The 23,832-nt window shown below is 41.5% G+C and overlaps 1 protein-coding gene across 1 annotated transcript; it reads left to right on the top strand.

The window, feature by feature from the left end:
• Nucleotides 1-2,480: 2,480 nt before the first annotated feature.
• sema3d (sema domain, immunoglobulin domain (Ig), short basic domain, secreted, (semaphorin) 3D) lies at nt 2,481-23,476 on the top strand (the record flags this gene model as incomplete). Its single annotated transcript, XM_079223983.1, has 17 exons — nt 2,481-2,688; nt 6,458-6,618; nt 8,302-8,364; nt 8,500-8,619; nt 8,721-8,814; nt 9,223-9,351; nt 11,170-11,306; nt 13,110-13,224; nt 13,409-13,478; nt 13,575-13,719; nt 14,268-14,490; nt 14,876-14,964; nt 15,264-15,305; nt 16,046-16,203; nt 17,577-17,641; nt 17,849-17,988; nt 23,012-23,476. 17 exons carry the CDS (start codon nt 2,481-2,483, stop codon nt 23,474-23,476), a joined length of 2,424 nt encoding a protein of 807 aa, XP_079080109.1.
• Between the last annotated feature and the right edge of the window lie 356 nt (nt 23,477-23,832).

Below are 23,832 nucleotides of genomic sequence, written 5' to 3'. Positions count from 1 at the left end.
CAGGAAACAGAGGTGTTAGCTTAACCCACATGGCACAAGCTGTCTGTTTCTTCTCTTTCACACCTCTCTCTCTCTATCACAATTTTCCTCCCTCTATCTCTTTTTATCTCTATCATTCACATTTTTCACAGTATTGACTGACTGGCAACGTATATGTTCTTCCTTACTATATTGTGTGACAATCTCCCATCATTGAATGGACAGTTTTTAATGCTCCTCTTCCAACACTTGAGCTTTCTCTTTTGTTTGGGGCCTATTCTTCTCGAGGGGCGCTGCACAGGCCTGTACTGCTGATAGATGTAGGCACTCAAGCGGTAAAGAGAGATACATTACTCGAACGCTACCCACATGGGTGACATCGTGTCACTGCTCCCCTGAAGATACTGCAGGGAGGATGAGCCCCACTGCCAGCACTATCGCTCTCGCTCACAAAGTGTGCAACGGCTGCATTTAAACCTGCCCACTTTCTCACTCTTTGCAAATTGCCCATCCATCACACATCACTCTATTTCTAACCCTGAAGGTGTGAAGGTGCCTCAATTTGTCATCTTAAGTAAACAGCAGTCTGTTTATCAGTGTCTAATCCCCTCCAGTTTAAAGCTATGGGGGCTGTGTGTGGGGGGGGCTTGGATGGCCTGATTCTCTGTGATGAACTCAAGTTTCAAACACTAGATGCCAAAACTGGACTGGGAATATAAATCAAGTGAAATTACTTACAGCTTGTCTGTCTGCCAACATGCCATGCAAATGTGTGTGTGTAGGTGTGACTGAATGTATGTTCTCAGAGTGTCAATTTATATACGTATTCTCCTAAGCGCTGCTTAGACGATGTGATCTTCTCTTGTCTATTTATCCAGTTATTCCAACCGGAAGCAACATGCTTGGTTTCAGAATTTTTGATATGTGAGTGTGTTGGCCACATCTGAACTATTCATTTAGGCTGACATTGTTTATGTTGTCACTAGACAGGTTGATGTGTGTTATCTGAGATGGGGTAGAAGGAAAGTAATTAAGGAGATGTTGCAATAATGTCTGAGGGGGGAGGCATTCTTTTAAAGCATTCATTCATTTATTCATTGATTGCTTGGTTAATTAGTAGCTAGATGGCCGTGGAATGTGCAAGGATGCAGTTTTAAAAACACTGTTTATATTTATTTGGTACTTAGATAATCAATTCTGATTAAAGGTTAGGTTATCATGAGGTAGCGATACGATACAGCACTTTTCTTGAGGTGGAACAAACACACCCGTATGTCTGTAAATATGCCAAATTGCACCTGGTTAGAGTAAATAAGGAACAATTATAAAAAGTAATCACAATGAAGGTTAATAGATACCTATGCATACTTGGATACTGGTTCCTTGCAATAGTTCCTAGTTTCAGGCACACTTTGTTAACTGCTCTGTGGATAATCTGCAGTTAATTGGATCTTAGTTTCTTATTTCTTTCTTACTTGTTTCTCGATATATAAAGTGTAACCAAAGAAAATTCTCTCTGCAGACTCATTTGTTGCATGCCCTTCAAAACCTTTGTATTGTGATGATCACATATTTGAAAGAGCATAGTTATATGTACATCACTTGACTATTGCAAATCAGCATCAATGAAAAGAGCAACCAAACAACAAAATATATTGAAAAAGACAACTTGTCAATCCCAGCTAGATGTTTGTCAGTTCAAGTGACCATTAAAATGTGCCACATGTCCAGATTTTCAATTTTTAAACATTAGAGTACCCCAAGATGTCTCGTTTTTTCCACATTGATTTTACTTGTCCCGTGTTCAATTACCACACATCGCTCTAGTTCTCCTCACTTATTAGTGGCAGCAAAAGGACGAGGGTTCCCATGACTGTTCACTCATATGTCTCACTTACCATTGAGTGTGAACAAATGTGTGTGCTACACACCTCTTTAATGCACTGTGAAGTCCCATACAGGACGCGGTTAATTTTTTTACAGAACATAAAAGAGGAGCTGACCGGGTCATAAGCCAATGCTAAAACTAATGGCAAGTATCATTTAGCTAAATAATTTAATGAATTATCCAAGTCAAAAGAAGACAGAGGGGAGAGGGAAATTGAAAAAGGCATGGCCGAGTGAAAGATAGTAGAATGAGACTGTTTTGTTCGCGTGACCTTTGTTTTGGGCAAACAGATTTATAGGCAACACAAAAGGGAAGCCAGTGACAGGCAACAGCTGATGTAGGGCGGGTATAGAGAGGGGACATGCCTGTAGGGCTCCATGGTGAAACGACTGAATAGTCACAACAGAAATCTGTGTACATATCCTGCGCAAAGTTAGATGACACACACACACACACACACACACACACACACACACACACACACACACACACACACACACACACACACACACACTTATAATTGCTCCTCCCCAGCTTGACTCTTTACTCCCATCTCCCTCCAGGGTTGCAGAAAAGGACGGAGTGAAAGCGGAACAAGAGCACTCAACACACCATGAAGAAAGGGGACTCTGGTAATCAGAGTCTGGATGAAGTTGGGGCTCTGCAGTGCATATCTGGCAGTAATCATGGCAGCAAAGGGAAGAGGATTAAGGTACTCTCCCATCCAGTGGTCACATTAGTGGGATTGATGTTTTTGGCCACCCTCCCTTTTGGAGCAAGCATCAAACAAACTGTCCCCAGGGTCAAACTCAGCCAAAGAGGTAAGACATATTGTTGATTTGTCTTTTTATTTTATTGTGGTTAAGTGTATACATTTTGATACGTTCTGTATTGAAGTTTGACAGAAAATCGGGTAGTTTTAAGCCATTATGGATATTTTATCTCATGCCAACAACCTTCATCATCAGTGCACTTGCATTTAGGTGGAGTTATTGTGAAGTTGTGGATCTGTGGACTGACCTATAATTCTCTTGGTTAATGTTCCTTTTCCACACATTTCTTTCTGTAAGCATTTCAGCCATTCAGTGTGCATCTAAGACCATGTCTAGCATTTTGTCTCCTCTACAGTATTTCTCTTGTGGCTTTGTCCACACAGCCAAGAGAGACACGTGAAAAGAGAGATTCTTAACAACCTAACTCAGTTATGCTCTACATGGTCTTTGAAACAACACTGTAAAGTATAGTGAGAGATGTAAGATCAACTTGCTGATCCATTAGCCCACTTCATAATTCCCTGTTTGTCACATTTGATGGGCTCAAGAATGTCCCTCGATCACAATCTATTAATCCTCTCAGTGATATAGCCCTGCTACAGAAGCCGGCAGTTACTAAAACACAATGTTGTTGCAGTCCACACATTTCACATTGATGCTCTTGGCCAATAGTAAAACTGTCGTTCAATCAGTCGTGTGTATATAAGCCGGTCCCTGCAATGTGCTCTGCGTCCATGTGTTTAGTTTTTGCGTCAACTGTTTGCTTTTTGCCACCGGGGGAAAGCTGAATTATTGCTGCCCATTCTAAACTCAGGGGCAAAATTAACTTCAAAGTCTCCATCCCTCATTCTATGTATCGGCTACAAGAATCCACACAAATGAACTTCAGTCAGCTCCATAAAATCAAATCTCCACTGCGACCTAAAAGTAAACTCTCTCTGACTTCAACCTCCAAAAGCTCTCTTCTGGTCAAAGACTTCCTTAACCCATGGCTGGAAAAAGATATGTCCTGTTGGTCCAACATAAATATATGTAAGTAGCTGGAGGAATACTGATTGCTAGGGACAGTGTTTATCCAGCACTTATGTGAGTATTTAGCTCTATAGTTTGTCTAATTTTATGTTTGTTCAAAATAAACCATTTGATCAAATAGAGCAGTTCCTCATTGCATATGTGATTGCATTTTAATGGGGCCATAACAACTTTTTTTGATACTCTGTCAGGGTGTGTCTCTTGACTATGAGCACAGTTGAACTTCATTGTTCATTCAAGAGGCCGTCCGACTGGTGGTTTCCTTTGGACCGTAGATTAAAAACAAACGCTCCTCCGACCCTGTGCACACGTCATGCACACTTCTCGTCATCATCTCATCAGCGCACACTCTTCAAAAGCAACACCACCCAGCAGAGATCACTCTTCAAACATCGCATCGCCCTCCTGTGAAAGCACGGCTGTAATGAGTGAAGGGTGAAAAGATCAAAGTGGAATCATCCGTGATTGAGTGAACACCTCCAAAACAACTCCATTCTACTCCAAACGTATGAAGTCCCCTCTGAAAAACACATCTCAAGTCCAAGTTTGGTGCAAAGTCACAACACAGACATTGTGGCCTTCTGCAAAATGAGAATTGAAAGCATCTGGCTTAAATATTTTGAATATGCTGTTATGCCTTTTGTTTTTAATATGTGACCAAAAAGAGTTACACCACATGTCTTCCATCCTTAGTCCTGTGGCCTTTTATTACTCAAAAGCTACAGTGTATTGTCATATAGTCATAAAGTAGAAAGACACTTTATAGGATATGTTCCTTCTTGTAAACAGTTTATCAATACATAACCTCAATTTAGTGAACATATGTGTTTTAAGTAACAGCAAATCAAAACACATATCAGTGATGAATATGGCTGTTCTTGAGCTCATCTTTGTTGGTTTCTTTATTTATTAGTTCTCATTAACATTACTGCCTGTGACATTACTCTGGCTTTCCTGAAACCATGGACAGAACGTCCTGTACTGCATATTAATAATGGCAGACAGAGGCTGTGATCATGCAACATGAAAACAGCCGCCTCATCTTAGCGAGCTTACATTCAGAGTACAATGATCAGTATCGGTACATCTAATGCATATTGTTTTAATTCATGCTTAAATGATGTGACTTCTCCCAGCAGTTATGGTAGATTCATATACAGCAACATTACAGCAATGCATCTTTTTCACTTCACGCTCTTACAGTATATCAACTTCAACCTTCAGACAAAAGGCATTGATACGGCTGATAAAGCATCACTTCACTACTCCCGTGTTTAGTTTGTTTTATTAGTGAGCACTTCTAACATTATAGTGTTATAGAGCTTAAATCCAGTTGATCAGCAGAGCCTCAAACCTTTGGCAGCAAGCCAACAGGTTGATTTCCTACTCAAATAAATGTGTGGATGAGAGGGCCTCAGAGCTCCAGCAGAGGAGCTAATCAGGAGTTGTTAAGGGGGATGACAGTTCTCTTCTCTGGAGAAAGGTGTGGAGTGATATGCTAAGCGGCAACAGCTAAACAGGCTGTTTCAGGCTCATAGTGCTACATGTTTACGGAGCAGATTAGCGGTAGCCATGGGCTAGCAGGCCTAATCTCTCTCTGTGAGGTTTAGCCTGCTGGGGGCTGGAGTGTGTGTAGGGGTGAGAGATATGAGCATGTGGGGGTGCTTCTTGTGTGAGCTTGTGTATAGGAGGAGGTATTAAACAGGATTGCGTGGTGTGGAGGGGGGTCCTAGAAGTTCAAATATTGAGGGTTGGTGACCTCTCCAATCCTTCACACCGAGAGGGTAATCACAATGTCAATCCTTTCAGAGTGACTCCCACAGGACTCCCCCACATTGAGCCAGTGTTTATTCAAAGCATGTTGCTATACTGGCACACTGAAAAGAGCCTGGTGATAGAAGAGATTTCCTCAGATCAAGGAGATCAAGGACATAGTGCTGAGCTGAGAAAGTAGTCAGTGCTCAGCTCCCAGAAATGGTAGCTTGCTGTCCAAGCGGTACTAACACAATACACAGCAAGTTTACAGTATATATATATATTGACTCTTTATATGCAGTTTATTTAAAAGGCCACCACTATAAATCATATAAAAGTCAACAGCAGACTATACCATCATCTAATGGGTGAGCAATAGGTATTCCACCTGCTCTTATCACATTCTAATCTCACGTTACCAATGACAGGCATATGGTACAGCCACAGCTCATGTTTCAGGAAAATGTTCAGTCATCTGCAAATTAAGTCTCTTTAGGAAAGTACTGGTATGGAGACAGACAGTTTTAGAATAAGTAAACCTGTCACCTCCTTTTTAAAGAGCTGCCTTAAACTGAGAGATATCTTCATGGCTATTCAGTAGCTATGAAAATACCCTGAGAAAGATATCTGATAATGCATCCACTAAAGTACTGTTTTGGTACTGTATCTCTTCTCTATCCGCATGTGTAGCTAAAGTGTTGAACCATTAGGCAAGTTTCAAGTCAAGCCAAAACATGTTTTCTTTTTGCTAGAAGAGGAAACCAATGTTTTTCACTGTTTCTGTGTGTGTGTGTGTGTGTGTGTGTGTGTGTGTGTGTGTGTGTGTGTGTGTGTGTGTGTGTGTGTGTGTGAACTGAAGAGAATAAGTTCAATTTGACAGTGTAATCCTGCTGAAACAATTTTTCATACTATAATTCAATGCTAGATAATGCAGTTTTAATTGTAAGCGCTATGCATACACTGTACTGTGTGGATTTATGAATGTCTTTGTTTGCATCTATCTCTCTATCTGTTACTGTCTCTGGGCCAGAACTGCTGCAAGCCGGCAGTGTATCTCTGTTTATGGGACCCTCTGATGGCCTGCACTCCCACTCGCTGCTGCTGGACGAGGAGAGAGGTCGTCTTTTGTTGGGAGCCAGGGATCACATCTACCTGCTAGACCCGGACAAACTGGCCAGAGCCCCAAGAAAGGTACACTATGCTGTGAAGAGCACTGAAGAATGTGCAAATTATACACACAGTAGAAGGCTACAGAAAGATCCAACCTCAGACAGAAAAACAAGGGAAATGATTACATTGAGTGCAGTAAATAAACAGCAACTTTTGAGTTTGTAGCTTTTCAGGCTATTTGCTATACTCAAGAGGTTGTTTAGGTATAGACATTGAAGTGTTTACAGCTGATTTAGGAATCCTCACACCCTCTGACAGGAGGATTGTGTTGTAAGAAATTCAAGTTTGAACAAGAGATGGAGCTTCTACTCCACACAGTAAATGACCCACCCTGCAGACATCCAGACTCTTGCTTGGAGTCACTTGAGACATTCAAATAACCTTTCTTATTTGCTGTGAGCAGCTCATTATTACAGAGACAGCCCATGCTTTGGCTCATGACACTTATACCTGTCTTGACATTAATTTAGGTGATGTAAGGTATTTTTTTTCCATTACTGTGTTGCTAAGCTGAAATGAACTCAGCCATGTATTGTTTTAGAGAAGAGCTTACCTCTCAGTCAACAGCAGTCTGGAACTGTCTGTCTGGAGAGGTCAGGGTCATCAGGGTGGAGGGCATACGCACAAGTATATAGACTTACTGCGATGCACGCTCACACTCACACTTACACAAACACATAAATGCATTTGGACGGATGCCATATGTTAAAGTTTGTAGACGTGAGTGTGTGTTTATGCAGCTGAGACTGTGTGTATATTTGATTTTTATCTGGTTGTTTTAAATCTCAAAGTGTTGCCTTTTTGTTGCTTCTCTGGTTATTGATACTGATGCAAGAGATATGCACCAAAAGTCTCATTCTATCTGACCTCTGGGATCAGCCCTTGACAGTGACTATGATCTAGAAAAGCAATCTTTGTGTTTCAGTTAATGAAGAAGCATACCTCGAAAAGGGACCCTCAGGCACTAAAACACAACCAAATTATCTGCTAGCAAACATTCTAGTTGTTTCTTTCTTGATATTCAGGAGATAGCTGCTGTGTTTTAAACTTTTGACAGTCTTTAAATATTCCGGTATGCTGAGGTAAAACAAGGCCACTTCATATTCTGGCTTTCAAAACCGGTTGAAGGCCTTAACAGGCCCCACACCGTACTCGGTCAACAAATCACGTTGTAACACTGTTTTTCTGTATGAGTTCCTTGGAGGCATGCAATGATTTGGGATCATGAGATGTTTTAATATTTGTGCTGGTGTGTTTTCAAGTGTATTCAGGCTGTGTAGACCCATGAATGAGTTTGGCGATAGCTCTCCTTGGTAGGATTTAGGGGAGGTAACACGCTAAGCACATAAGCCTGTTATAACACATGTGTGAACATGGTGGGGTACATTGAAGGCACACTGGATGTTGTGGGTCCATTGCTCGCTCATACCAGCACCTGGAGGTGTTAATTATTGTACAACTCAGATCAGTTGTTCAATAATCCCCAAAATGTTGCAGAGATGCAAGGAGCACAACTTTATCTACGCTCATTTGATTTATACAGCGAGTTTTTGAGAACTACTGGAAAATGTACAGACCATACATCTTATATTCTACTCTAAAGTGTACAAGTAGCCAGTGTAGAGATGCTAAACAGGAATGTTGTGACTGGTATACTACCTAATAAGATGTGATGTTTTTCTCCTTTTATTTATCTGTTCTTAGATTCACTGGCCTGCTTCCAGAGACAGAGTGGAAATGTGCAAACTGGCAGGCAAAAATGCGGATGTAGGTTCTTCTCAAGAAAGTCACATCTTGATCTCTGAAGTCTATCTGTACACTATTGTGTGTTATCATATACAGTTTAATCAAACTTCTTATAATAGTTAATCCCTGCTCTTGTTCTGCCCCTGCTTGTCCTAGTTGGAGTGTGCTAACTTTGTAAGGGTCCTCCACAACTACAACCGGACACATCTCTATGCCTGTGGGACCGGATCCTTCCACCCCAACTGTGCTTTCATTGAAGTCACTGGCCACAGAGAGGTACAGTAGATGCGAGTGAATCTCAGCCAGATAGCTGACACAAGTTCAGGAGTTGCATTTAAATTTGAAAGTTTAACGTTACAATAATTATCGTCTCTCAGGATGGTGTGTTCCAACTGCCGTCTAGCACAGTAGAGTCTGGCAGGTTGAAATGTCCTTTTGATCCCTTGCAGCCATTCACCTCAGTCCTCACAGGTAATCACAAAACATCACAAAACACTCTGGCAGTCGTCTGCCTGCCTTATTTTTCGTGCACCAGAATTGTATTGCTGCACAGCACTATTTGCCTTGGAATTAATTATGTTTCTCCTCAAGTCTCCACTCAGTTGCTTGAGTACATTTTAAAAAATACATAAAATGTGTGTTAGTGTTTGTTTCTTGAAATGTTCCTCAGTCTGTGTTTTTGTATATTGTGTTCACTGCGGTAAGCCCACGGAAGGATAACAGCTAAATAATAATGTAAATTGTCAAATGGTTGTGGTTATGTTGAATGACTGCTATTTTACTTGTAATTATACGTATACAAATGGTCTATATGTGCTGATTTATTATCTGCATAGTTTAAAGTAAATATGTATTAACCTGTGTCTGTAATTGTTCCAGATCAGTACCTTTATGCGGGCACATCATCAGACTTCCTGGGCAAAGACACAACATTCACACGTTCCCTTGGCCCTCCACCTGACCAGCACTACATACGCACAGACATGTCTGAAGAATACTGGATCAATGGTACACACATGGTTGAACATATCCATATTAGCACGCTGTTATATTATATGAGCTCTCAAAACGTATTATTGCTTTTTCTCTAAACTTCCAGCCTCTCTACTGATACAAAGAGCCTCTCTGTGCCTTCAAGATGGTTATTGACATTCCAGTGTGGAGGAAACAGCCCACTTATTCATTTAGCTGGAACTTTTATATGAATGTCATAGCTGAACAGGGACCACACCTACTGGGGAATTTACAGTGTGCCACAAAATTCACGTTCTTAGTTACACAACCGCATAGCCACACACACATACACACACACACACACACACACACACACACCGGCACGCATAGTCGTCATTGAGGAGGGAGTCACCTCCCAATGTATACATCTCCAGTCTCGAGTGTTTTACAGCCACTGATGGGTTGTTGTGTATCAACTGTTTCACAACCACACAGTCTCTCTCTCTCTCTCTCTCTCTCTCTCTCTCTCTCTCTCTCTCTCTCTCTCTCTCTCTCTTTCCCTCTTTTTCTCTCCTTCTCTCTCTCTCTCTCTTTCTCTCTCTCTCTCTCTCTAAGTGTGTGCATACAACATGTGTTGGTGCCGGTATAGAAAAAGAGCACATCTTGCAGTGCTTCTGTTCCTGTGAGCCTGTGGAACATCTTTCCAGGGCTGCAGGATGAACAATTACCTTCTGTCGAGTGCGTTATCCGTCGTGCATTAAGCTGTTCCAGTTGGGGAATCACCCTCTGGTGGTTGGCTCTGCTTCAAGGGGTTGAGCTAATGTTGATGTAATGTCACTGCAACCCTAACTGTAAGCCTTTGGACTAGTTCCCGCCTGAATCAGGACACTGATGGCAACATGTCGTTGATCCTCTCCTTTCCCCACAGCATCACGTGCAGTATTTAATCGTCCTTGTTTTTCTTGTCTTGTCATTTAAAGCTGCCATTATCAATACGAACGACCCTATGTAACATGAAACCTGTCCTAACTCTGCAGTCCCCCTCAGTTGTGTTATATTATCTTTCAGCTCCTTGTTTTAGTTTTACGGCAACTTGACTTTTATTGTTCACTGCAACCCGCTTTAATCAACCTAATTACCAGCTCCAGCAGGCAGCGTGTTCCAGTAAAAAAACTCAGATAAACCCACTGTACGCTAAGTGTCCAGCAGCAAAGAGCTGACAAAGGTGGCCACTTGCTTGTGAACATAAAGGAACATTTAGTAGCCAAACAGACCGATTTTCCCTTGTTGTTGGTGCAGACCAAGACAGAGTTGTTATTGGTCTTACATGTCCAAAAACACGACTCAAAATAATGCTAATGTTGCTCTGTGTCTGCTCGATGTGTTAATTGGCAACATAGTATATTTTATAAGGTGGTAATATGTCAATGGTGTGTGCTTACAGCTTGGCCCGCTGCCCCCAATTAACTACTTTTATCTGATTGCTGTTTCAAACACTGGGGACACATGATCAGGGTAGATATTTGAGCCTGGGTGTTCCAGTTAAAGATGATTTCTATGCCACACTGCTGCTTAACAGATATTGTCAGACAGGCTGAAAAGTAAACAAAACTGTTTTTAAACTAACCTAAATATCCTGGTAGTCACTGTATTAGTCCATGTATCAAACTATACGGCAAGTTGAAGATTTTTGTGCAGCCTAAGCTTAAGCTTCGTAAATAGAAACTGTAATAAATCAAACCTTTCTGTATAGAGCAAGAGTGTAAATAAACATGTGATAAGTGCAGTGTTAATGGCTACAGCACATGGCAAATCCATTACATGACTGTTTTTAACACTCTCCCCTCTCTCTTTTCCTCTCTGTGTCTTCAGAGGCCAGGTTTATATCTGCTCATCCTATTGCAGACACCTACAATCCAGATGATGACAAGATATACTTCTTCTTCCGCGAGGTGTCGTGGGAAGGAAACAACAAGAGCATCCTGTCCCGAGTGGCTCGTGTGTGCCAGGTGAGAAATTACACGAGAGAGGTGTAGAAAGTGTGACGTTATACTGAGGGTAGACAGGTAGTGAGGAAAGAGGAGGGGATGGAAGAGTGAAAACCCCAAGTCAATAAATTGAGCTTGGAAGACAGAGTAGGTGCAACACTGTGGGACTACAGAGAAATACAGTAGGACTGCAAAACCTCTTACAGAGTGGAGTCATAACACCTACAGCCCTCTGAACGGATAAGGATCTTTGAGTCAGCCTCTACAAAAGTGTTTTATGTCCCCCAGGAGGAAGCTTTTCTGATGCATTATTCTTTTGTAGTCATCTGAAAGAGTCTATCCTTGGCAGTAAATCGTGGCTTCATCCCCTTTGTGCTCTGCTGACAGGGCATTCCTATTGCTGCTGCCTACTTTGGCACTGAGATCGATGTAGGTCTTCATGGCATAATTTTTTCCCTCAAAAGTTTGCGTGCATCTTTATTAAAAGGGTGATATAGAAATAATATTTTTTGTGATTACATGACATTATTTACCAGATGCTTTTGTCCAAGGCAATTTATAGTAATTACTAGTAGTTTAATGCAACAGGAGCTACACGTCATAATTCAAAGGTTTATGCTAGAATCCAATGCCAAACTTTTAATTCATACCCAACAGGACCCCGTACAAACATTCTCTAGGTTTAATTCTTTGATGCTGCAAGACATTTTAGAATTGTATCACGTTTCAGTGCCCATTAAGTTCTATTTGATGAAATGTCAAAACAACTGTAAGCTTGGATGGCACTGCACAGCTGAATGGAGGCGAATAGATTCATAATTGGAGACCTTTTGTATACTATACAGTGCACCATCAGTCATTCCAAATGGGACCAGCCCACACAGCAGTTTGCTATTAGCATTCAGAGGCCTATGCTACATTCTTAGAAAAAAGCTTTCAGCCTATTTATGACTTGGGAGTAAGCTGTAAACCAGACTGGAAGGAGATTCCTCTGGATTACAGCCCTATATCTTTTTTTCTGTCTCTTTTTGACTTGGATTTTTTCTCGTTACTTTCATTATTTGTAAATGGGTTTTTCCCTGAATGTAAAAGGATTGAAGGCACTTTACTTCAATCCTTTTTGAAGATTATCACCATTGTGAAACATCATCATTGAGTGCTTACTTTTTTTACTTTTTTACTTACACTAGTGTGTGTGTGTGTGTGCGTGTGTGTGTGTGTGTGTGTGTGTGTGTGTGTGTGTGTGTGTGTGTGTGTGTGTGTGTGTGTGCGCGGAACCCTAACTCTATATCTATGAGAGGCCAACTTTAATTGGGAGGATCTCTTAAGTTTTCTATGCAATACAAAGAGGTGCACTTGAATGTTCTCACCATATTGTATTCAAAGATTGCCACTTAAAACAGCAATTAATATGCTAAGATACAACCTGCATTATCAGTCTACAGCCTCACTTGATGTTAGTACTCTCTTCAAACATGCTGCACTTCTCTCCTACTTTGATGTCTTTCTCTCTTTTTTTCCTCTCTTTCAATTACTCCAGACTGTCATTATACTAACAAGAAGGTCTCCTTTGTGCTGGTTAAATAAGCAGATCCATACTAGAGGCATGCGGTTCAACTATTTATTTTCCTAATTAGTGTAGGAAATCTGAGTCGGGTTTCGGTGCTGTGTGTCGTCTCTGTGTTTAAATCCATTAGATAGATTACAGTGGGATTGTGGTTAAGTGCAAAGTGTGTATTTATTAATTCTGGTTGTCCTTTGGTCTTGTTGGACAGCTGCACCATGCTGCCTGGTTGTGCTACAGTGTATGTGGTTGTGTTTCAGAATGATGTGGGTGGGCTAAGGAGTCTGACCAATAAATGGACCACCTTCCTCAAAAGCAGACTTGTGTGTTCAATCCCTGGACCAGACGGAGTGGACACACACTTTGATGAGCTCCGTAAGTGATTGTGAGAATAAATGGTGACAGTCAAGGCCAGTAAACTGAGTATTATCTTCCAGAGTCCACCTTCTAAGTGCACTTCCAATAATGTCAGCAGGGCACAGTGTTAGAAAAATCTCTTCTGTGCAGATTAAGGTATTAAAACAAATAACCTCTATGTTGGTCTCTCTCTTTCTTATAGAGGACATATTTCTGCTCCCTACCAGAGATGACAAAACCCCCAAAGTGTATGCAGTCTTCACCACCTCCAGGTAAGTTCAGGGTTCATCACACTATCAGCAACACTACAACCCTCTCCTTTTCTTCCGTAGCCTTAACCTGGTCTCTTGTTTCCACTTTCCTCTCAGCTCCATTTTCCGTGGCTCCGCAGTGTGCGTGTACAGCATGGCGGACATTAGGGCTGTGTTTAATGGGCCTTACGCACACAAGGAGGGGCCTGACCACCGATGGGTAGAATATGAGGGGAGGATACCGTATCCCCGTCCTGGAACGGTGCGTTGAAAGTCACCCGGGCTAGATAGGATTCTTTTCACAAATTAGATAAATAAAATCCTTAACTTTCCTGCTAATTACAGAATAATAAACACGGCCTAATTTAAAAGTGTTGGGTTCAAGAAATGCTGTAGGGTTTGCATGCTGTCATCTGCAGATGGCGTATGACATAACCACGGCTTCATAGAGGTTACTTAACATGTTAATCAGATTTCTCTTTAATTTCATTGACAAAACATAATCAGGGGAGGGAAATAAGGTCTGGAGAATTAAGTGAATGGTTCAGGTGACCAGCTGTTTGAGAAATAGTATACTCCGAAAGGGGGAGTTGGAGTGACAGATGTTCCAGATGTGCTTTGTCTCCTGCTGTTCTTAATTTGACCGCCAAAGGGAGACATGCACTAGTACATTGTCAGATAGAAACAACGAGTCAGTTAGCTGAAAAGAAATATGGGAAAAATAGTCACAAACAATCATTCTGGGAGTTAAATAATCTTACGAGTGTGAAACTTTTACAGAAGATTAAAATGTTTTACTTTGTCATTTAGTGTCCCAGCAAGACATATGATCAAAGGATCAAGACCACCAAAGACTTTCCAGATGAGGTGGTCAGCTTCATTCGATTCCACCCTCTTATGTATCGCTCTGTCTACCCTCTGACTGGCCGACCCGTGTTCACACGCGTCCGGGTGGACTACACCCTGACTCAGATTGTGGTGGACAGAGTTCTGGCGGAGGATGGACAATATGAAGTCATGTTTTTGGGAACAGGTGAGACACATACATGCTCCTCTCACTTGAAATAATATATTTGACCAGCAGAGGGCAGTAGATCACTAGGAATTGTCCTTCGCCTTAAACTGATTCTGCTGATGCTTTTAAGGTCTTGCAGTTGGACAAATACAAATAAAACATGTTGCACTTCTAGTATCCTGTCTCAGGTCACATGTACATTTTAACAAATAATTCTTCAAACTAAAGTCTGGGAATGGCTTAGTGTATGGACCAGAGGTTCTCATTTTTATTGGATAAAAAAACAATGCAGTATTCATACCAGGCTGGTTTATATTATTCACTTCTGAATTAAAAATGAATGTGGTGTATGTTGCTTGATTTATCCCAATCATTCTGCATCCTGTTTCTCTCTCTTTTGTAGACGTCGGCTCAATTCTGAAGGTGGTGAGCATCACCCAGGACAATTGGTCAACGGAGGAAGTAGTTCTTGAAGAACTTCAGGTTTTCCAGGTTCTGTGCGCAACACAGCTGCACACACAAATACAGAAAAAGAAGAACACACAATTGAATTCACGCCAAGCTTTTTGATGGATGATGCCAACTGTTCTGTAGCTGTCCTCAGTGGGACAGTTGACTCATTAGACACATTGAAATATTCATCTTGCCTCTGGTGCAAATTGCAGCACTGATGGATTTTTTCTGAGCTAATAATCAACAAACTTATCTGTTGTTTTTACAAACAAAATCCAGCAATATATATGTATTGAGGCGTCAAAGCTGGTGAAGCTTGTTTGTTTGACTTTTTGCAGGTTCCCACTCCCATCCTCAGCATGGAGATGTCTTCTAAACAGGTTTGTCTTCCTTCTCATCCATTTAATTCCCACACCTTTTCTCTGCCTTCATACATGCCACATGCATTCAGTGTGCGCCTTAGAACAAGACATACTTCCCCAATACAATAATCTATTACATTTCTCTCTCTCTCTCTTTAGCCTTCCCCATTTCCTTGTAGCTCTCTCTCCTCCTTCTGCCTCATTATCTTAGGGTCAGGGGTGTCAGTAGACACTTCAACCCCAATCATTGCCTCCATTAATCTCCAGCAGTGGTTGACCTGTGCGTGTGTCTGTATGTGCATGCTCGCTAGTGTTTTTCCGAGGTTGTTTGGAGTTCTGTTCAGGAATCTCCTTAACTTCAGACGAGTCAGAGCAGATCCCTTGAGTCAAATTTGTACAAATTCTTCACATTCATAAATCCTTAAATCTCTGTGGTCAGTTTTATGTGCCTCTTTAAAGGTGATGAGTATTATTATTACAAAGCCTTGACCCCAGATATTATTTAACTTAATTCACAGTACCCTGGGGAAATGTTGATATATGAAGAGCATATGTGAAAGAAATCTTTCATTTATTTTTGCAGCCAATCAGTCAATGTACAGTTTTATGGACCGCTTCTGTTGCTGCACTTTCTTTCTGTATTTTTCATTTCCTTTGACCAAAGGAATTCCCTTTGTGTATAATACATTTTAACTTGATATTGCTCTGTATGTTTTCCTTGTCCTAAAGCAGAGTGTGGTGTGTGTTTCCACTTATAGCAACAGCTCTACGTGGTTTCGAGTGAAGGTCTAGCCCAGGTTTCACTGAGTAGATGTCAACTGTATGGCCAGGCCTGTGCTGAATGCTGCCTGGCACGAGACCCCTACTGCGCTTGGGACGGACACACATGCTCACAATACATCCCTGCATCCAAGAGGTATGCTCAACCCAGGAATATTCACTTTGCCAACTAAGTAGCATTACCCAAAACATGAGAATGTATCTCTTTGATTATTTTTTTGTTTTTAGCCTGTAGAGGCATACACAGTATCCACAGTAAAACTGTTGGATTGATAAAGTTAAAATATGTAACTCTCTGCACATTCAAAGAACAGGAAATAAAATGAAGTGTCCATTCTAGAAGCTGTTTGACTTCTTTGTTGTGAAAATAATGTAAGAATATGGGATCAAATGTTCATGTTTATGCACATTCACTGTATTTTGTTCGACACTGCTTCACATCATCCATTTGATAAATGCATTTCCTCTCAGGTGTGCAGAGCTTTTGCTCATTCATATTTTAAATATTTTGATGTGACATAGCATGATTTACACCAACAAATTAGAAAATATGTGCGATCCAATCAAAGAAAAACCTGCTTTAAATGTATCCTTTTTGGCCCTATAGTTCTCCTGTGTGTGTGTGTGTGTGTGTGTGTGTGTGTGTGTGTGTGTGTGTGTGTGTGTGTGTGTGTGTTCCTGGTGCTGGCACTTTATTCTGGGACTGCCAGGCAGAGTTCATAGTTCTGGTTAAATATGTTTTCTATTTTGGTTCTCCTCAGCTCTTCAGACTTTTTTCCTCATCAGGGTATTAGTCCATTGAGGCACATTGATTAGAGATATGATGTTCCTCAGCTGATTAATGTGAGTCCTGGTGGTGCAATGCACGTGTGTGTGCGCACTACTTGTGTGTCTGTGCTTTTTGTTTGTGTGCTTGCTTGCACGAATTGAGGCTCTACAGAATCGATTCCCTACGGTTTGAGGTCACATTGCCATATTATTGGCCAGTGGGGATGCTGTTATGGTTTGTGGAACAGTGGAGGCCTGCGTTTGGTCTCCAGAGCTCTTTGAAAGCTGATCTCCAGTGTCAGTAAGTGTAGGCTACAGATGTCCAAGTGCAAAGGACTAACATGAGGTGGGGGAAAAAACTGAAGGAGCCCAAATGAGCGTCACCAAAGTAGAGGCCAAAGAAATGTTATTTTTCACTTTTTAATTTACGTGAAAAAAAAACAAAAAAAACCCTGGCAGTTTCCCTAGTTTCTGGCATTTTGAGAAAGAAAGAAGTGTCAATATGTCAAAACAAGGTTAAGTCAGTTTGTGCACTCAAAGATAATGGCCTGTGGTTGTAGAACATTTCCTGAAATAAACCATTTTTGATGGCTAGATCACAGGTTTTACAGGTGTCAACCAGCGAAAGACACTGAGAGTTGTCAGTAATCAGAGGTCACATTAAATCACATCTAATGTTACCTCATTAAAGCAACTTCTTCACATGTTCACCACAGCATCCTTATTGTGTCTGTTCTTCAGGCGAGCCAGAAGACAGGACATCAAGCATGGGGACCCTGCCAGTCAATGCTGGGACACAGAGGATAGTACGTATACCTTGGTCTCTTAAGAAGTTCAGCTTTTATCTGTCTTTGTAAGAAAGTAGGTGCTTTCTTCTTTGCAAGCTATAAACACATAACCAGTGAACAGATAAAAGATTTACTCAACCAGTCGCTAGAGGAAACCCGCATGAGGAACCTTTTTTAGAACCGGAGAAAATGCTCTTCGATCGATACCAGTGGTGTTTTCTTTAGGTCTTGTTGGAGGACGGGTGGAGGAGAGGGTCCTCTATGGGGTGCAGAGCAACGCCACCTTCCTCGAGTGTCTCCCCAAATCTCAACAGGCTCAGATCCGGTGGTACATACAGAGACTTGGATCTGAACGCAGGGAAGAGGTCAGAGGGCACTCGTCGACACATGTGTACAAACACCGCCCGAACATAAATAAAAGTTACAGGGCCAAGTACCGATGTTTGTCACTGCAACATCTGTCATTTCTTTACAGAAGTACTTCAAAGCATCCCAAAACATACATTACTTTAACCTCATCTGCACAAATGATTTTTTTTTTATTTTTTTGCTTATCTTGGGGAAGACAAAGCAGTGCTTGGACCTAGAGGAGACTGTTCACAGCTTATAGTGTATACAAAGTTGAATACCCAGAAGTCACATCCTTTGTGGAATTATAGGTAATAAGGGAGCCATCCAGGGTCCCACTATGTCCTTGAATACAGTCATTATTGATGTTTATGAGTGTCCAGGGCTTTTCGAAATTCTCTTTTATCTTTCTGAGGAAGGTGAGGAATGACTTAAACCAGACCCACCTGAGTGGATGGGACATTATCTATCCCTGTGAACAATGATAATTGCACCCTAGATTTCATGTTTTTCGTTACATTTTCTCATTCGGTATTCATGCTAGAATGCAACTGCTTTTCCCAGACTATATTCTTTAAATTGCGTTCTGGACAGACAATGGAGTTGGGGATCAGAAAACAAATTCTGCACACTTAAGCTCTAGAAATACTTACTTCACACAAAGCATTACTAGTAATACAAAATAAAATATAACTTTAGTTTAATAGTGATATGCTAGTTGGTTAAAGAAAATGGCTATTTTTAGGGCATATTAGAAGCAGAATTTCCAGCTGTTGCAACGTTTCATATTTAGTGTGTTCAAAACCGTGAAACAAATGTGTACTATTTCATCGCATTGGACCAAAGTCACTTTACAACTCAGATCCTGGGAGACGGCGGTAGACAGAAAAGGACATAGAGGAACGGAGAGTCTAATGTGTTTGTATTTGAGGTGTGGAAAGGAACTCATTGATGATGACACCCTTCTCCTGAATGATACAAGAGAGACCTGCTTACTCAGCACCTGAGAGCCCTCCCCTCCCCTATCCAAACATACAAACCTTCCTCCACCCACCGCGAGTGGCCTGCTTACCACTCAAGCTATTCACTCTTCCTCTCTCTCTCCCCACTTCCCGATACACTTATTTACTCCCACGACTGGCCCCATGTCCTCTCTCTCAGGGGTGAATGTAAACAAACTGACAGGTGCGGAGGCCACTAAAGACCCATGTGTTCTTTCCTTTATAGGCCTGCACAGCAGAAAGCCCAGCATTACCCTTGGTGTGTGTGTGTGTGTGTGTGTGTGTGTGTGTGTGTGTGTGTGTGTGTGTGTGTGTGTGTGTGTGTGTGTGTGCGTGTGTGTGCGTGTGTGTGTGTGTGCGTGCGTGTGTGTGTGTGTGTGTGTGTGTGTGCGTGTGTGTGTGTGTGTGTGTGTGTGTGTGTGTGTGTCTTTATGATCCCCTACAGCAGAAATGATAACAGAGCACTCCCTAGGGACAGCCATGTGTTTTGGGGTAATGGACACAATGGGGTGTTTTCTTTGTTTGTGTATCTAGACATGCAATGATATGTGACCTATTGTACTCTAGACAAAGTGACGAAGGAATGAATGCAGGAGTTCTTCCTCCCTCAGGATTGTCATGTGATAGACACAGCAGCCATAAAAATACAGCAGAATGTACAGAATTTGTTGGATCAATAGCAAGTTCACTGGTATTTATTATGGCAAAACCTCCAAGAGGTTTGGCTGTCTGAGCACGGACATGACATTAATTTATTTTTGACAGAAAATGTATCTCAACCGTCTTCTCTGCCAATGAAAGAGAGAGCCACCGCCTGAAATAACTGCCAGCCCAATACAATTTTTTCTGATTATTGATCTCAGACTGGGCTTTATAGCAAAAACGTTTGCACAAGTTTGTCATAATGACCAATGTTCATATTTATTATGATATATAATTAAAAAAATGCTGCTTTGGTGCTTGAAGAATGTTCTGATGATGACTGATACCTTACCTTGTGTTGTCTTCGGGTCAAAATGACCCGTGTACGAGTGTATATGTATGTGTGTTGATGGGTCATTTGAAACCAGATGGTTCATTATGATAAAATAAAATAACTATTTAAATGGGCACACACAGCTTTATTATACAGCCTTCGCATCAACAGATACATAAATACATGTATTTATTGGCTGCAGAGCAGCCAGTGAATATCTCAAATGTTTGCCGACACAGAATATCAAGGACAAAAGGAAACTGCAACACAAATGCTTGGATTTATGAGTAATTATACATGACTGAATGATGCATTGTTTCTATTAATTTAATTAACATTTCAGATACAAACATGGCTTTCTAACTGAATAGGAAAAAAAAGAAATAATGAATTTCATTCTCCATTTCCCTCACAGGCAACACCTCTTTAGATATACAAAAAAGTGCTAGTTAGTTTTCACTACGTTTTGCTTCTTTCTCATATGAGTTCATATTTACGATTAAGCACTTTAGTGATTGCTTTCATTGCTGAACCCCAGCAATGTTACTGACAGTCAAAACAAAGAAAACCAACCCAAGCTGGAGGTCAAAGAAACACTCTCTGTGTACTTTTTCAGGTGATGGAAGAGATAGTTGTGTGTGTCTTAGTTTGAACTATGTAGATTATTATCAAAATGTATTTTCTGAGCCGTGTTACTTTAAAGATATTCAAATAACTTTATTGTAATTGATGCTATTTTACTATTTCCTCATTTTTGTACATAACATGATCTGACTTCCACATGTTTTTGTCGTTTCTTTTGTCCTTTTGTCCTAACCCTGTCGTCATGGTTAATCTTGCGTTTACCGGCAGCTGTGTCAAAAAAAAACAACTGCAGGCCAGACTTGTCTGGCAAGAATATTAAAACCACTCCCATATTAAACCAAAATATCCAACCTTGATCACTATTGCCAAAGAAAATTCTGGTTTTAAGATAAAGCCTACAAGAGTGGCCCTTACAGATGGGCCGTGGTGTTGTGGGGCTCGCCTCAGGCAAGGTGGTACCTGCTCTCACAGCTGGACGTGTGGTGTTGGAGTAGGTGATTTCTGAAGTGTCTGGCTCATGTCAACCTCACTCCATGGGCTTTTCTTCCTTCTCTGTTTCCGTCTGTCTGTCATCCCTAGTCCTCTTCTGTCCCTCAACATCCCTCATCAGTCCCACCTTAACCTCTCTTTACTTAATTCCTGCCTTCATGCTCCTTACTCTGTCCACTGTGGTTTCTTGTGCTTTTTGTGTTGTCTCCATAATTTCCCACAGGGACTTCCCGTCTCTGTTTCTCTCCACACTCTCTGCCTCTTGATCAGCTGCTCACAGCACCTGCAGCCCACCCTCAACACATATTCTCATCATACACAAACTCCCTCCTCTTATCCCCTTATAAGAAGTCAACTATTGAAGATTTGAGCTCGAAGAAATTCCTCTGACTTTCTCACAACATGTTTGTGTGCGCGTCTGTCAGTGCCTGTTTGTGTATTCACCTCCTGGAGCCTGGAATGTGGACCCATTAGAAAACTTGCAATAAGAAAAGCATGGACAATGTCAAATTTCATCCTCCGGCATGTAAATTAGAACAAAGCAACGCCTTCCTGAAATTATGGGAAGTACTTAAACTGGCATTAAGTTGAAAGCTTAAGCTTTTAATAGACTTACCCACACCAGTGCTTCATTTAATCATTAAAAGCTGTGTTTCCTTGTAATAATCCACATGCATGCACGCTTGTTTGCACATGCGAATATGCATGTAAGTGTTCCTAAAAACACTCACACAAGAACTCACACTTAATAGCTGCATTGATATTCCTTGCAGGATAGTTGCAGTTAAAACTCACACACAACACACACACACACACACACACACACACACACACACACACACACACACACACACACACACACACACACACACACACATACACACACAAATATATATATATACACACACACACTCACAAATAAAGACAGACCATCTGGGTGAATTTAAATGTCTGGCATTTGCCATTTAGTCACAGATGCCTTGATTTTGGATGGAGAGTGTGGGTGGGTCTCTCCAACGTAACCACAGTGATGTTGCATATGTGAGATTTTACGTTGTTATCCCATGTGTTTTTTCAAGCCGGTCAGGTGTGTCAGGAAATGAGAATGTGATGGGAGACAGACTGGTAAGTTGAATATGGGTGGGGGGGTCAAGGTCCAAAGAGCCTCTCAGGTCTGCGGGTCTGCCTATGGCTGGACAACACATCATCAGTGTCAGACCTGGAAACCACCACAGAGCCAGAGTTCATAGAAGATAAACAGGAAAATATTCATTGTTTTCTACATGGACTTACACCTCTGGGGGGTCAGAGTAGGGCTGTGGGATGTTTGCTTTCGAAGCATACACACACACACACGCATGCACACGCACACACACACACGTACGGTCATGCACACACATTCTCTGTCCTCTGAACACAGCTGTGTTGTTTTAGGCCCTGACAGCAGCTATGCCACCTGATATATCATGGCGGATGCTAAATGAAAAGAGCGGACTATAAACATGCACACAACTTACCTTACACCTGAATGACAAGCACAATCAACCTCACACACACACACCATTTTTTTTTTGCTGAATATTTTCTTTAGCCTTTGCGTACTGCTTACACTCATCATGCATCTAAAGATCTCTCCACACCACATAAAGACCCCACTCCCACACTGTGATAGACACTCACCACACCCAATTCAATATGTTTCCTGTTTCAGGGCCATTACCGTAACATCTTGGATACAAATCAGGCGTGAACATGTATGTGTGTGAACAGTGTGGCATGTATCAAACTGACGTTTTGTAATGTGCAGTCATTCTGATTGATTGTTTGTGGGAATTTCTTGTTTTATAGTAAAGCTTTGCATCTTGATTCATGAAAGCGATACAGAATTTCCCATAAATGTGTTGTATTGTGTACTAAACAAAGGCAGCTGTAGTCACATGACCTCATTATTTGGGATGAAGCTTTGACATGTCTCTTTTTGTCTCACAGGTCAGGCTGGATGATCGTGTCATGCACACAGATCGAGGTCTCCTGATTCGCTCCCTCCAATCCACTGATGCTGGCGTGTATATCTGTGTTGCTCAAGAGCACACACACTTCACCCACACTCTCCTCCGTCTCACGCTGCAACTTGTGACACATGGACAACTGGATGGGAAGCCCAAGCCCAGTAAAGACCCTGAGGTGGAGCCACGGCACAGCGTGGAGTCCCGCCAGCGTTATAAAGACTACCTGAGAGTGATGAGCACTCCCTTTGTCTCTCTGGAGGAGTACTGCGATTCACTGTGGCTGGAGAAGAGGCCGACAAGGGTGCGAGGACGAGGCTTAGGAGCTGGCAAATGGAAACATATACAGGAAATGAAGAAGAGCCGGAACAGGAGACAACACAGAGAGAGGGAGAAAGAGTGGGAAAAACAGGAGCGAGGGAGGGTGGTGAGGACAGCAAAGCAGTGAGGGATGTGGTAAAAAAAACATTAAGGGTTAGTTAGTTAGCTCTCTATATTCACCGGTTGGATGAAGAAGCAGAATGTGACACAGAACTGCAAAATTGCAATCAATCCATGAGCAATGTAACTCATGTTACTCAGAGGTAATGAAAGACAAACTCTTAAATATACAGTTCAAGAGTTCAACTTGCAATTTTCAGTATTGTGTTATAAATACATCATTTAATCCATCTGGCAGCATCTGTCCGGTTTGCAGATAACATGCTTTTAAATAAATATGCAAGACTGAATAACTGATTATTGCAATCTGTAAAACCATTCATTTTACATTGCCATCCATCGACTGGATGAGCTGACCAGATG

The sequence above is a fragment of the Taurulus bubalis genome (genome assembly GCF_910589615.1).
Source record: "Taurulus bubalis genome assembly, chromosome: 9".
Lineage (NCBI taxonomy): Eukaryota > Metazoa > Chordata > Actinopteri > Perciformes > Cottidae > Taurulus > Taurulus bubalis.
This window is presented reverse-complemented; position numbering and strand designations above follow the sequence as displayed.